General features: G+C 34.3%; 1 protein-coding gene across 1 annotated transcript in view; it reads left to right on the top strand.

Annotated features, from left to right (window-relative positions):
* Nucleotides 1-15,410, top strand: part of LOC108764839 (phosphatase and actin regulator 2) — a 293,976-nt gene that overhangs the window by 276,425 nt on the left and 2,141 nt on the right. Inside the window, 7 exon segments of the mRNA XM_018513234.1 lie at nucleotides 2,425-2,646; nucleotides 3,813-4,062; nucleotides 10,149-10,294; nucleotides 13,507-13,663; nucleotides 14,416-14,471; nucleotides 14,706-14,809; nucleotides 15,043-15,215. Of these exon segments, the coding sequence (XP_018368736.1) occupies nucleotides 2,425-2,646; nucleotides 3,813-4,062; nucleotides 10,149-10,294; nucleotides 13,507-13,663; nucleotides 14,416-14,471; nucleotides 14,706-14,809; nucleotides 15,043-15,215 (1,108 nt within the window).

The following is a 15,410-nucleotide window of genomic DNA, read 5'->3' as shown; positions in this document are numbered from 1 at the left end:
TTGGCGGTGCCGGTCCCGGGCCCGGCTCCGGATGCCGGGGACCAGCAAAAGCCAAACAGGCCGAACACCCTCGACGCCAGGGTGGTAGCCAGGAGGCTGATCTTGTTCGACAGTGAGTACACTCGTGAGCCGACATGAGTTCTGCTACTTGAATCCTCCGCGTGTCGCGTGTCGTCATCGCTCAGAGAAAAGTTCGACGAGATCGATTGAAATGTACATCGATTGGAACAAGCGATTTTGCGACGAAGTGGGATAATAGAGAATATTTTGGTGAATAAAATGAGGGAGGGGAAGTTACTAAAAAGATGCTTACTAAAAATATTGTTCTAAAATATGTCTTATTTTCTAAGAAGTCCCCTAATAGGAGAAATAATACTACACGCTTGAAAAATTTGTGTTAAATTTAACACAAATGGTCCCGAACAGTCTACTCAAATTTTTGTGTTAATTTAACACAAAAACTATAACAATTTATAAGCAATTTTTTCCTTCATATATTTGTAATTCTGATTTATATGTCTATTAATATTTTAAACATTTCTCGCATTTTCTCAAGGACTACATATAAAAGATCCATAAGTGCATAAACTTGAATTTCTTTATGCGACTATCGTTATGCAAAACTCATAGAAACTTTCAAATAAGAATTATCTCTCTTGAAGATCATCAATTTATAGCACAATTCTTTTACGTGCCGACTCGTATTCGACAAAGAAGAACGATGGATAGTCGCGAATTCGTGCATATAAATACAATTATTCTCGAACACGGGCATAAGAAGTTTCTTTATTAAATTTAGTTGCCGCTTTGACGACGCAATGTTATTTACATATTTTTAATACGTTTTGGAAACTGGGAAACTAAAAGAGAACAGATGAGCTTAAATATGTACGAGAGTCATATCTATCTCTTCTTATAAAATTATTACAGTCTCGGATTAGTTGCAATAGTATTAAAATACAAACGCGAAATTTCCTGACCTTTACACTCCATCGTGCGTGGTCGTTCATATTAAAATTTTTATTAGCGACTGTTTAATTAAACTCCTAGATCATATACTTTAGAGAATACAACATCAAGTAAAACTTGACTTTAATATTTTAACTGTTTAAACAATTTCGTATTCATTCTTTTTCATCTTCACATTTTTTTCAAATAGGAGATAATTGAATTCTTTTTCAGAGAAATAAAATTCCGAGGAAAATTTTTTTAAAGAAAAATCAAAATAACGCTGCTATTAGCATCATGTATCCAATAAAAGTTGATAATAGCGTACGTGCCCAGAAAATATATATATTCAAATAAGTTTGAGATTAATCGCACTCCCACGCACAGTGCAAACTCACGTGATAACGCGGTCCGTACGTTGTCAAAAATTTCCGCGATAAATTTCAACCGGGCTGGAATCAAATATGTGTTGGTGATCAAACGCGACCGGACGATCCTCGGGGAATGCTTGGTAGCCGAAGTATCTCGCCCGGTAACCGCCTGGAACTTCGTCCTTTTGTGTCAGAATTTAGGTGCGCGACATTATCAAATGGCCAGCAGCGCGAGTGCGCGCATCCACCGACTTGTTTAACATTCCAGCCGATACTGGCCGTGGGTATAACGATGGGTCGTTATTCATGAAAAATACGTGAGTCTTTATGAAATGAAATTTCTAGAAAAAAAAAGGATACACCGTAAAGTGGTAGCGCCAAATTAAAAATTCCGCCCGGTGTTCCGTACACGATGGTAACGGGATTTAATAATAAACAAATTCGGCGAAACCCGCAAACTGTGTTTCGCAAGTCTCTCATCTAGCAGCTGCAACGAGCATAAGCGCGTGGCATTCGTTCGCGTTTGCCAAGATATTGTTGCTCCCGCATTGCGATGAATCACGGTGCATGAAACGGTGGATCACGTTTCTTGCAACAACTGACTTCGATGTAACTTTATTAGATCGAATGCGTGCTCCTTTCGATCGCATTTGATGTTTTTAAACAATTTAATGAAAATAATCTATCATTGTGTCTCCTCCACTTTAATGCTACGCGGAAATAATATTTTTAATAGAACATCTAAAAATTTAGCTAAATATAAATCTGAAAATAATTTTGTTGATTAATGTTGTAAAAATTTTTTTACATTTTCTAGCAATTTTGAGCGTTATAATTAATTATTTTGATAGTCCAACAAGAAATTATTTTCAAATGTATATCTAACTAAATTTTTATATACTTTAGCAGAATTGTTCTTTCCGTGTATAGACAATAAAAACGTCTTAATTTTGCAATTGAATTTAGAAACATCGACGTTGAGAAAAAACAAGGAAGAAAGATAAACGGTAGAACGGAATAATAAAAAATAATTAGCAGAATAGTGAATCTTGATGTACAATTATCTCGATGTAACATTACAAGCCACGGTTTTTTCTGTTTTCAGTGGACAAGGGGGTGCTGGATCAGAGCGCCGACAATCAGCAGGTAATCGAGAGGTGTTACCCGTTACCACCTCAGAATACCCTGATGCTGTCGGAGCTCCCAGAGCCGCCGATACCGTTGAGCGAAATCGGCCCTATACCACCCCCGCCCATGTTCAGCTCCCCAAGTCCTACTTTGTTAGCGAGACAACGGCAAATACCGCTCTCGGACTGCGAGGACGAGGGTAAGTGTCCGTAATGAAACATTAATGCCGCGGAAGAGGAGAGTATTGGAGCAATTAATTGGAGCAATTAATCACATGATAGAACCTCTTCATCGCTATTGGAGTCTCCTGTCGTTGGCACGATTCTAAGATAACCGATAAATCAGTTATAGTGTTCTGTATAAGCAACAACGCGTGCTCTTGTCATTTCTGTTAGTTTGATTTTTAATATCGCTATATATATATATATATAGTTATAAAATTACGATCATAATAAGGATGATATCATTATGGAATTATTTAATACTGTTTATTTCATTACTGAGAATTTAATTCCGTTGTTAATTATCGGGTTGTGCTAATTGATAATCGCAATTTTCTGTTGTGTCGATGCACTTGTTCCCGCAACCACGACGTCTGCTTATTGTTAGTTATTAACTATCGAACGTTACAATTGTGTCATTGAATATCCATAAATGAATCCCACGTAGCGTAATTATATGAATCCGAAAGAACAATCGACACATTTGCATATTTATATTATTTATTTATATTATTTATATTTATATATTATTATTTATTTTATTTATATAATGCATTTATTTCTTACACAAATCGCTAAATTTGTTTTAGATATATATGTTGTTGGAAATTGCTATTGCAACATCAAGAAAGAAATATCAAAATTTAACCCTATTTTAGGATAAAAATCTATAAGTATATTAGGAGAAACAGTGTGAACAAATGATTATGGTTTTAAAAAATTTATTGCACAATTTGTTGAAAGATATTCAATTTTATAAAAATATTTTGTAATTTAATGTTAGGTATAACCACCATTTAAATATGTGCTTGAACACAAGTCCTAATTCTTGCGGACATTTTAATTCTATTGTTTTAATTAAAAATGGCATATTCAAATTGAGTATAATCTGACATTATAAATAATGATATAAAATTTCGTTCTAATCAAATGTCTACTTTTGGTGTTGCAATTTCAACGTCCGACACTGTATTTACTTGAATTCTTCAAGCTTTGATAAATGACATCAGCCGTCTGATCTTTTTGATTGTATACAAACTTAAAACTATTTGATTTCCATGTATAAATCAAACATGAAGTAATTGCGTTTCATCGATTCGGATCCTTTTGGTTATATAAGTTTTCTTGCCGTTTGCCCTGATAGATGAGGAGGATGGCGACGTGGAAGAAGAGGACGACAATATGTACCTCTTCAGGATGTCGCAGCCTGATCCGGCGATCGATACGTCTCGTGTCGAGGAGATACCGGCGAAAGAGCCGAAATTCCATGCCGTGCCGCTGAAGAGCGTCCTGAAGAAACGGGGCTCCGGAAGCGGGCCTGGCACGCCTCAAAACACTCCGACGCAGGAGAACAGGCCGCTGACGCTTCGCCAGGAGCTCCATGCCTCATTCAAGTTAGTGCTCTCCTGCGACTTCGCAAAATACTTCGCTTTACATATGCTCGAGTATATCCATTACTGCAGAAGTGTTCGAGAAGGGAAATCGGAGACTCGAGCTGTCAAACTTCCATTGCATGTTGGTTCAAAGAGTCAGGAAAACAGGGAAATTACACAGAAGTTCATATATAATTTGTGATGAATAATGTAATTCAATTATACTGTTTTATTAAAACTTTTTTTTTATTAAAAGAATATAATTTAGAAAAAAATTAAAATGACAGAGAAATGAGGAAAATTCAATTTGTAAGGTTTATTTTAAAGTATAAGGTATTCTGAAAGGAAAATTGGAGACTAGAGTTGTCAAAATTACTTCTATTGCACATTAGTTTAAATCGTCGGGAAAAGAGGAAAATTACGCGAAAGTATAGCTCATATAATTTGTGATAAATAGTTAGTAATAAAAAATGGAACGCGATTACACATTTTTACTAACTTTTTTTTATTAAAAGAATATCACTCGTGAAAAAATGTAAGAATAAGAAAAATTCATAATTTATGAGATGCATTTTGGACACTTCATGCTTGAAGAATTATGAAGTTACTTATCTTTGCATTCAAGCATCTGATAGGAAAATGCATCATCTCTTTCATAACGCATTACATAATAGCGTTGAAATCGTAAAAGAAGTTCGTAGATTGTATCACTTTGAACCAGCACTTTGCAACGGTCGCATCAGCATTTAGGAGACAAAAAAACGTGAAATGAATGTGAAGCGCAGATATTTCTGGATTTTTCTCTCGAACACTTTGCATCGAAACTCGAAACTCGCCGTAAGAATCGGGCGCTCTTCGAGAGTCATCCGGCGTAAATTCGCCGGGATAATCCGCTTTCTACGACTTTTCTTTAATTAAAAATCGTTGTCAAAAGCCCGGTTTCTCGCGGGTCTCTTGTTGTTTGATATCGAAAACCTTCGGAAAGCATCGCATTTACAAGCAGGCTTCAAGTGCCCTGCTCCACCGTGGTATTATTACACGCGGTCTTATAATGGAAGGAGTAAGAAGCAGATGTCGAAGAGCCCTAATTTTTTCCGAACGTAATCCTTTAATTTCCTGTCTCGCTGCTCGAAGTTTTTTTGATAGCTCGCGTCGGCTGCCCGGTTGAATAAATCTCTTGAATTACTTGATTCAAAGAAGGATGTTAGGAAAGAGCCAATTTTTTCTCAAAAAGATGTAAGTAGAAAAAAGTGTTTTTTAAATAGATTTTGATTTCCTGGATACAATAAAGTTATTAGAAAGCAGTCGTGGCGTTTAGGAAACATCGAAAATTGAATAAGAACATTAAAATTTGAATAAATACATCATATTCGTGCTCGACTTTTTAGATATTCCCGAAGCACTACGAACTTTTTAATAATTTTATTACATCCAGAAGGTCAAAATTTACAAAAAACACTATTTCCTTTACATCTTTTTGATAAAAAATCGACCTCTCTTTCAACATATTTCTTTTTACAATGATAAGCTTTATTTAAAATAGAATTGGCATTAAAATAATTCTAAGAATATATTAAGTGTTTGAATATTATCTAAGTTTCTAAAATATTAATATTAAGTTGTTGACTGCAAGTGCTATCGAAAATTTAAAAAATATGTCAAAAAATAAATATTTAATAACCACAAAGTTTTGAATGACATAAATAGCTAGATAACGTAAAATAAAAAGTGCACAATTCACACACGGAGAGAACAGTTTTACTGAAGTATTTAAAAAGTTAGCTAAATACAGATCTAAAAATAATTTTGTTGAATTTTCAAAATAATTATGTAAGACACTTAAACTAGCCCCCTAGAATGTCAAAATTTTTTGCAACATTGCTTATCATATTTGAACTTTCTACATAATTATTTGGATGGTCCAACAAAATTATTTTCAGATTTGTATCTAGCTAAATTTTTAGATGTTTCAGTAAAATCGTTCTTTTCATGCATTTATTTAATCCATATTATATACAATTTAAAATTTTGACTAACAGCTGGATAATAACTCAAAGTAAAAATGTGCATAATTCACGTACCCATGAGAATAAAATTTTATTTAATTATACTACACAAAAAATAGTTTATCATTATTTATGATAATAAAAATTCTACTGTTGCATACACGATAAATTATACAAAAACTACTGGGCAGACAAAACGTGTTAAGCATACGCGGTATTACAGTATTATGATGTAATCCGAAATGCGAGATAGAATTATTGAAGGGAAACGTACGCTCTCTCAAGCGAGTACTCGTAGAATGTACTTCGTGCACCCGTCATTAACATATCAGTCATTAGTAAAGCATCGTATTTTTCTTATGCTTAACCAGAAGGCCACCGTTGAGGCCTAGGATGAGAATATGGTAATTGGTCATTGGTCTAACTAAGCATGTTTGCAAACCGATGGTATATATACATATATGTACATATACGTATCATGTATATTGTTTTTTACGTCTTTGTCTTACGGCGCTGTTGATCGCGAGAGAACCAAAATGTTCTAGTCTCTCCTCCACTTTTATCTCTCTCAGTGACTCCCTTCGCGAGTCATGTGAGCGCCGTGAGCATGGCAATGTCCAACGTTTTAAGCATGAGAAAACCTTAGGGAAACCCATGAAAAATCTCGTTTTACGCTTGTCACGCAGCCACCATTCGATCACGCTCGACACATCACGTGAGTCGAATATCGCATTAGAGGCGGGACAAGTTTGTTAGTTTCCTTTACACGTGATCGATCGATCTCGTGATCCGTCGACGATGTCGTTCGCAAAGTAACTTGCGCAATTTGTGTAAGTCGGATAATTACGACGAGGAAGTGTCGCGGTTAACTATACCGTTCCTGTAAGTATATAACTTCCTCCCTTCTCATCTCCCCTGATTTTCCCGATACATTTATATGTTTGGTATTAAAATTATCCGATTATTTTGATTGTTAATTATTTCGTGTATCCTGTTATACGAAAAAGCATGTAGCCCTTTCTATACTAATAATACTGAACAATAAACTTTAATCCACATTGTTTCTTATTAAATAATAAGTGTTCCTCGTTGGATTTTTTACATTGAAAAAATATATATGCTTTTCAGAAAATTCCGTCACCCTTCAATATTTAAAACCTGTTTGAATTTTTTTTATTATAATAACGCAAATTTCCAATATATGTAATATATAGCTATTCTTTTTACATGTAAAACTTTTTATATGTAAAACTTAATGTGATGATATGAAGCTTCTTTTATTGTTCATGTACACTTTTAAGTGATATATTAAAATATTAAGATTAGCATTATATTTAATGTCAAAAGTTATACTGATTTAAAAGATTTCTGTTTCTCAACATCTGAATGATAATTTTACCCCGTAAAGTAAAAGAAAAAAAAATGTAAATATTGTTTAAATTTCTAGAGATTTTTGAAAAACAAAGTCTTTTATTTCTCAAAATCTGTGAATGGTGGAACTTTCCCGATTTTTTTATATTCTTTTTCAGCTAAAAATGCATAGAATTACTATGCAAGTATTGAGAAAGAGTAATCTGTGAATCAGTGTAATTATTTTTGTGAGGTATCTGATCCTTAAATATCAGTTCTAAGTAATGATAGATAAAGTATATTAATTATATATTTATGATTTCATATGTGTGTGATGATATTATCATACATATTACGTCCTTGTCTGTAACTTCTTTACCATGCCGCAATTTTTGCAAAAAATGATGGAAAACTTACGAACGAGATATTATGTATATGTATTTTTAATTAATATCGTATTAACTTGTCGATTATTTTCCAAAATTACACGTGTCTGTGGAAATTAATTATTAAAAAATTATTATTATTTTACTGATGTTGAATTAAAATGGATATCGCGAATCTTAAGCACACGCAACAAAAGTTAGTACTGCCGGAGCTTTAGTTCATATTACATTATTGCAGCTTTGATGCTTTGAGCGCGCCGGCTTTTTACTTTTGAAAACGCTTTGAAAATATTTAACCTGAGGCACCTCACTTCTGACGTCACGCATATCGTATGAGAAAAAAGATAAATTAAAAGTTTAGATATTAAAATAAAGATACAAGTGCATAGACTGTGATGTGCCTCACGTTTTGACTTTTACGAAATTTTTGATAATTTTGCAATATTAATTATCCTTAAAAGCACAACACAAAAAGAGGTTAAAGTATCCCGACTTTTGGAAGTTACTGTAATGTTAAATGCAAATATTATAACAGTTCTTGCGATAAACTGCCACGAGGAGGGAAAAAAACTTCTTCTCAAGAACACTGCGTACACAATCAAGAGAAGCGCTTGCGCTAAATATTTGTGAAACATTTCTTAGTGCCTCCTATTCTTGGAAGAAAATCTTTCGCGATAACTTCCAAAGTTTAAGTACAAAAATTCTCAACATGCTGCAGCAAGGTAGTGTGCTTACGGATCGATCCAAGAATAGCGACTTCGAACACGTTGAATGTGTGCCAGATCTCTTAATTTCCATAATTATTGTAATTACCATTTTCCCATGTTCGTCACATGTGTGGTCTGGAATTTTGCAATAAATTTTCCTCGTCACGCGAATATGTCGTCTTTAGATCGTGTGTGGCGTACGAAATATAAGAAGAATGGTTTTGCTGAATTATCTAAAAATTTAGTTAAATGCAAATTTGAAAATAATTTTGTTTGGACCATCAAAATAATTATGTAGGACGCTCAAATTAGTTGCTAGAACGTTAAAACTTTTTGCAGCATTGTCATCAACATCCTTGCTTTTATTATATATATAAGCGTTCTATATAATTATTTTAATAGTCCAACAAAATTATTTTAAAATTAGTACTAAAAAAAAAAAGAAAAGTTTTGCTGAAGAATCTAAAATTATAATCAAATACAGATCTGAAAATAATTTTATTTGGACTATCAAAATAATTATGTATGCTCAAACTGTTTGTTAGACTGTTAAAATTTTTAGCAGCATTGTCATCAAAGCTTAAGTGTTATACATAATTATTTTAGTGATCTAACAAAATTATTTTCAAATCTGAACATACAAAAAGAACGATTAAACTAAAGGATCTAAAATTTTAAGAAATTTTAATCTAAAGTTTTTTCTAGATACAAAGTTGAAAATAATTCTGTTTGGACCATCGAAATAATTTGCAAATTAGTTGCTAGAATATTAAAACTTTTTATAGCTTTGTTGTCAATGCTTAAGCATTCTACATAATTATTTTAATAGCTAAACAAAGTTATTTTCAAATCTGCACACAGAAAGAACAGTTTTACTAAAGAATCTAAAATTTTAATTAAATGTAGATCTAAAAATAATTTTGTTTCTACAATCAAAATAATTATGTATGCTCAAACTGATGTCAGAATGTTAAAATTTTTAGCAGCATTGTCATTAAAGCTTAAACATTCTACATAATTATTTTAATGTATTAACAAAAGTATTTTTAGATGTGTACATACAAAGAATTGTTTTACTGAAGAATCCAAAATTTTAATTACATACAAATCCAAAAATAATTCTGTTCGAACGATCAAAATAATTATGTAGAATGTTTAAACTGATTGTTAGAATGTTAAAACTTTTAGCAACATTGTCATCAAAATTTAAACGTTCTACATAATTATTTTTATGATCCAAATAAAATCATTTTCAGATCTGTGTCTAGTTAAATTTAGTTACTTTAGCAAAACTATTCTTTTTCCGTGTACTTAACTAAATTGTTCGATACTTCAGCAAAACTGTTTTTTCTGTGTACAAAGAATAAAGTTTACATATGCGGCATTCAACGTGTCGAATGGTAACAGCCGGACTTGAGTGGCCGAGCGAAATATGCGCGAGAGACTATGTCGTTTCACATGGCGTCACCCCCGTTGTTCTCGACGTGTCACTATGCATTTCTCCATCCCTTTTTTTTTCTCCACCCCGGCATATACCCCATATTCGCATCTCGTTCTCTTGTAGCACCGTAGAGTAGAACATTGGTTCACGTAGCATCAACCAGCGATTGTGTATCGCCGGAGACTCGGACTAATGATCCTGCATGTGCTTCTTTCAGCAGTCGACCGGTCAGATTTGGCCTCGCTCTACCCTGTACTCTGGAGAACAAGGAGAACGCGAGGCCTTACGTCATCCGAGAAGATGCGGACGGCGACTCCGGTGACGGACAAGTTCTCTACAGGGATGATTACGACGATGAGAAAAGTGAGTTACCAATTTTATGAATCGTTTAACCTGCGAATTGCCTGTCATGGAAAGAACGATTTTGCTAAAGTGTCTAAAAATTTAACTAGATACAAATCTGAAAATATAACTTTGTCCAACCATCAAGATAATAATTCACTGAAAAGTCTGATAATAATAATCAAGCCTAGATGATAGTTACTAAAGCGTAAAATAATTTCAATCAAATATATTCGATTAGTATGTAATTAAAACCAACTAAACGCTATTTTTGCTTTTTAAAAATATTATTTTACTTTTCTATAAATTATTATCAAACGATTGATTATTAATTATAATGTGATTGGTAAAATTTACTAAATATTTATCTGTGATAATGAAATATTTATTCAATAAAATGATAATTAAATCAAATTAAATAAATATATGTTTTCATTAAGTAAATATTTACTTAGAACATGATTTTTGGATATTGATTAATTTACTTAGAACTATTCGAACAAATATTTATTAAATTTTAATATTTTTTGTCAATGTAGCTGTTGCCAGATTATGTTTTAGTATGTAGAATGCTGAAACTGATTATCAGAATATCAAAACTTTTTGCTCATCATGCTTGATACATTTTGTATAATTATTTTGATAGTCCAACAAAATTATTTTCAGATTTGTAACTAGCTAATTTTTTAAATACTTTAGCAAAATTGTTTTTTCCGTGTAATAATCATCCCATACAAAAATTCATTGAGTCATGAGATCGTCACTATCATATCTTGTTTGAATATTCTGTCATATTGCACATCGGAAAGCGGTTGCGTATGATACATATATAGATAGTAAAGAAATTATTAATTATAACTAAAATATTAAAAATTAGAATGAAATAATTGTTTATTATACAACTTGCTTAATTGATAATTAATCATTAATGAGAGATAAATATTGATTATTATTACTCGATATTAATTAGTTTATACAAACTACATAAAATATATACCAAACAGAGAACATAATAAATGAGCAATATTGCAGCATACTTTACATCGTGATAATCAATGTGAATGCATAGAATGAATTTCGCAAATCAATTTTTCCTCAATATTTTAGAACACGTGCTTGCCTCTGAGCAATCAATTAGGCAGATAGTAACTTTATGTTGCTTCGCCAGTTGTAAATCTGAAATTTTAATGGACGTTCTACGTTACATCATAAAAAAAAAGTACGGCGGCGGATCATGCCGATCGATGAGACCCGCGGCTGAGAGTCAATCGCATCGTTTTTCGTGAAAAATAAATATGCTCTCTACTATAAAGATTTATATCAAAATTCCGCAGCAACCAGAGGCTTAAATCGCGTTGCGCCTGTGTGCATAGCGATAAAAATGCGCAGTCACGAATGCAGTTACGCGAAAGCGAGGGTCATGTTTATTTCACGCCTCCGCTTATGCAATTTTCCATCGAGATATGAGGTTTCAAACTCACCGACGTGATTCGATTGAATGGACTTTCGAACGAATTCATAAATAGTCTCACGCTGTATTCGCGATAACGTTCTCTCTTTTTCCGCGGAAAAGATAGATGCGGCGGACCGCTCTAAATCTCGAGGATACTGCTAGGAAAAAAGCTCTCTAAGTCAGTCGCAGGTGGCAGAAAAACTTTGCGGAATGTGGAAATAAAAAGAAGTTGGGTGAAACTTGGCGAATGGTCACTTTCAAATATTTACGAAAGTTGAGAAAATTTAAAAGAAAGAAAAAACTTCGATGCGCCATCGAATAATCAATGTAAGCTCTCCTAAAAAAATCTAAGATTCATGTTTTCGCATTTAGCACTCTATTCTCTATTGAATAAATTTGTTCGTAATTCATAGTATTTAGTGCAACATGCTGTAGATAATTCGACATCTCATAAGTTAGCGGAACAAAATGAGCCGAACCAGTTCTAACTACTCTTTTTATTTGTTGATTATTTGTTGTTAAAAAGTTGCCAAAAAAAAAATTTGTCTACATATAAATCGGTGTGTGAAAAGAATTATCTCTCTCTGTCAAGACCGGCGCTTCTAGCGCGACCATTTGAATTAAATGTCCACAGGAACATTGCGTTGATTTTTCTCACGATACATCCGCGTGATTACTCAACACTTTAAATCAGTGTTCAGTGACTAGACTAATTATACTCGTGCCAGGTGGCATGTATATGTCTGTAAGCGAACACTTAGGAGGTGGTTTATATTAATCCCCGAAAATAGCTGGCAAGTAGCTCAGTCCGTAGTCGTTCTTCCATCCGGATTTATCACTACGTAATTTTCGCTCGTTAATTTTTTATTAAATCGCGTAGGTGTGAACGGTCGTGAAATTGCTTCCTCAAATCAATTGTCGAGCCCTAAATTCGTACATCCGCTCGTAGTTTCAGACTTGTTCTCGGAAGATGTGATCGAGAGCGTAGTAATTCCCGAAATACGCGACGCAGAATGGCCATTGCGAAGGCTGACGGTAATTAATACTGTCGAAGCGACGATTTCGGTCCCTTCGAACACGCTTTTCACGCCTGAAATCGCATTCGTAGGAGAGGTAGAGTGAGAGCGATGACACGATGCTGTCGATATGGACCGCGTCGACGGTGTCGATCGTCTGCGCCTCAATCGAGCCGGCCGAACACGCCCCGCTGCTGTTGCATCGCAGCTTCAGCTGCTCGTCGATCGTGGAGGGTAATTAATCAGCAATTGTGACGTGCGATCGGACACGAAATTAATTAACATCGACGCGCACTTCGGTCAACGTCTATGCGAAATTCATTCTAGACTTTACATGTTAATTTAAATCCATGTAAAAAAGAAAAAAAGGAGGAATTATTTAATACGTTAAATCAGGGTTTTCAACTTCCTTCAATCTACTGCACATTAATAACGAGCTAAATTTCTCGACGTCGATAGGTGCACATGCTTCAAGCACAGATCTTTTATCAGATACCGTTAACTCGATGTTCAGAAATAAAAAGTAATGTTTTGAAATTTTAAATTTTCCATTTTATCGTCTTTAAAGTAATTGTATTGCAATGATGAGAGATCACTTTGGTTAAAATGAGAGTAATACAATATAATTCAGATAATTTTCAGAAATTTGAAAAACTTATCCCCCCTAACTAGATTTATTATAAATTACCCCATTTTACGATATCGAGATGCAATAATTCGAATAGCGAATTAATGAGTAGATTCGATACCTTCTGTCTCGACAGGCCGTTTGGCAGCCAAGATCGCACGCAAAGAATCACTTTCGCTGAAGCTCGCTCTTAGGCCAGACAGACAGGAGCTCATCAACAGGAATATTCTTCAGCTACAGACAGACAATGAGAGGCAGGAGACGAAAGAGGCCATCGGCGCCAAGCTTATCAGGTGAGAGACTTGTTCGGTCGTCTATTAGATATAGCGTTCGCGTGATTGCATCAGGGATAAGAGGATTTCGAATACGTATTTGCCTATATTTTCATTAAAGGCGAGAATTGCAAATTGGCACGTCGTAACGAATCTTCTACGTCTAATTTAAAATTACGTTTAACTAACAGTCTACTTTAAGGAATCTCGAGGGATCCTCTGGTGAGTTAGGAAATCGTATAAATTTTCAATTGAACAGTCACACTGTCAGTTGATTATGAAAATATAATTACTGTAAAGTGTCTTCGCGTGTAATTTAATGAAAGCTCTGTAAAATCAACAGAAAATATAATATCGATAAAGCTTCGTAATGTTTTTGCCTTTTAATATTCGAAATCCTGATTTCTCTGTTATTCCTCCCTTGTCAAAGAATTCATTATTAAAATCATTTTTCGATATTATAAACTACGTATATGAAACTACGTATATATAATAATTTCTGGTATATTCGTTTCTTCCTCCCTTTCTTTTTTGATCGATGTCAGTCCGTCGCTGACTGATATCCAGCTCATGTAAAAACGAGCTTGAAATAACAGCTGTCTCTCGTAAAGATTACGCGCGAATAATAGGACGAGTGGTCTCGACCGCAGTGAATCACATTGTTTGCACAAAGCGGATGCCTCGCTTTCTCCCTCGAATATCTCTCTCACTCGTAAAGGAAGATTAAAGCGGCCGATGAACTTGCATTGACTCTCGTGCCATTTTCATTTCAGGCGGCTGAGCATGCGGCCGACCCAGGAGGAACTTGAGGAGAGGAACATTTTGAAAAGTAAGTCACTCTATCCGTTTCCTTTAATGATGAGCGACGATTGAGAAAAAATTCCGACATTATTTTTTTTATATTCTTTTAAAGCTAAATTTAAAAGAAAATTTCTTAAAAGTAAAAAATTATTTACATTTTAATTCAAAATACAAAATACACTGTAATTGAATATATTTTTCACTTTGCCAAATCTAATTGCGAATTAAAATCTAATCCTAATTTTTCTTCGCTCCTTTTTAGAGCAAAGCCCTGCCGAGGAAAAGAAGCAAAAGGAAGAGAAAAAACGTTATCTGCTGCGAAAGCTGAGTTTCCGACCGACCGTTGAAGAGCTCAAGGAGAAAAAGGTAAAAAGATTCTTTGTAAAGCCTCGCGGATTTTTGTTATGTTACCTATTTTTTAAAGATAGAGATTGGCTATACCAAAAAAGATATATCGCCGAGTTTAAGTTCAGCCAATATTTTATCGTATCTCATTTTACGGAGAAGCTATTTTCTTTCTGATAAGAGTCTCGCAAACTGTACGATAAAGCTATAAAAGCAAAAACCGATATACTTATCTTCTCCACTTCGTTCTGCAGATTATTAGGTTCAACGACTATATCGAGGTAACGCAGGCTCACGATTACGACAGAAGAGCCGACAAGCCTTGGACGCGGTTAACTCCGAAGGACAAGGCTGCTATTAGGAAGGAATTAAACGAGTTCAAGAGTTCGGAGATGGCCGTTCACGAGGACAGCCGACACCTCACCAGGTACTTGATGCTCTACGAATTTATAGCGGCACCATTTTAAAAGCACATTTGGCATCATCTCAGCATTTCGCTAAAGTGCCCTACGAAATATATGCAGCCTTGTAAAAATTGAATTAGAGCACGTATAATGAAATTGTCTTGAATTACCAAAACAAAATTATGCTCGATACAGTTTAATTATCTGATGGAAGCCCT

The sequence above is a fragment of the Trachymyrmex cornetzi genome, unplaced genomic scaffold, assembly GCF_001594075.2.
Source record: "Trachymyrmex cornetzi isolate Tcor2-1 unplaced genomic scaffold, Tcor1.1 scaffold454, whole genome shotgun sequence".
Lineage (NCBI taxonomy): Eukaryota > Metazoa > Arthropoda > Insecta > Hymenoptera > Formicidae > Trachymyrmex > Trachymyrmex cornetzi.
Note: the sequence above shows the minus strand (reverse complement) of the source record. Positions and strands in the feature narration are given on the sequence as shown.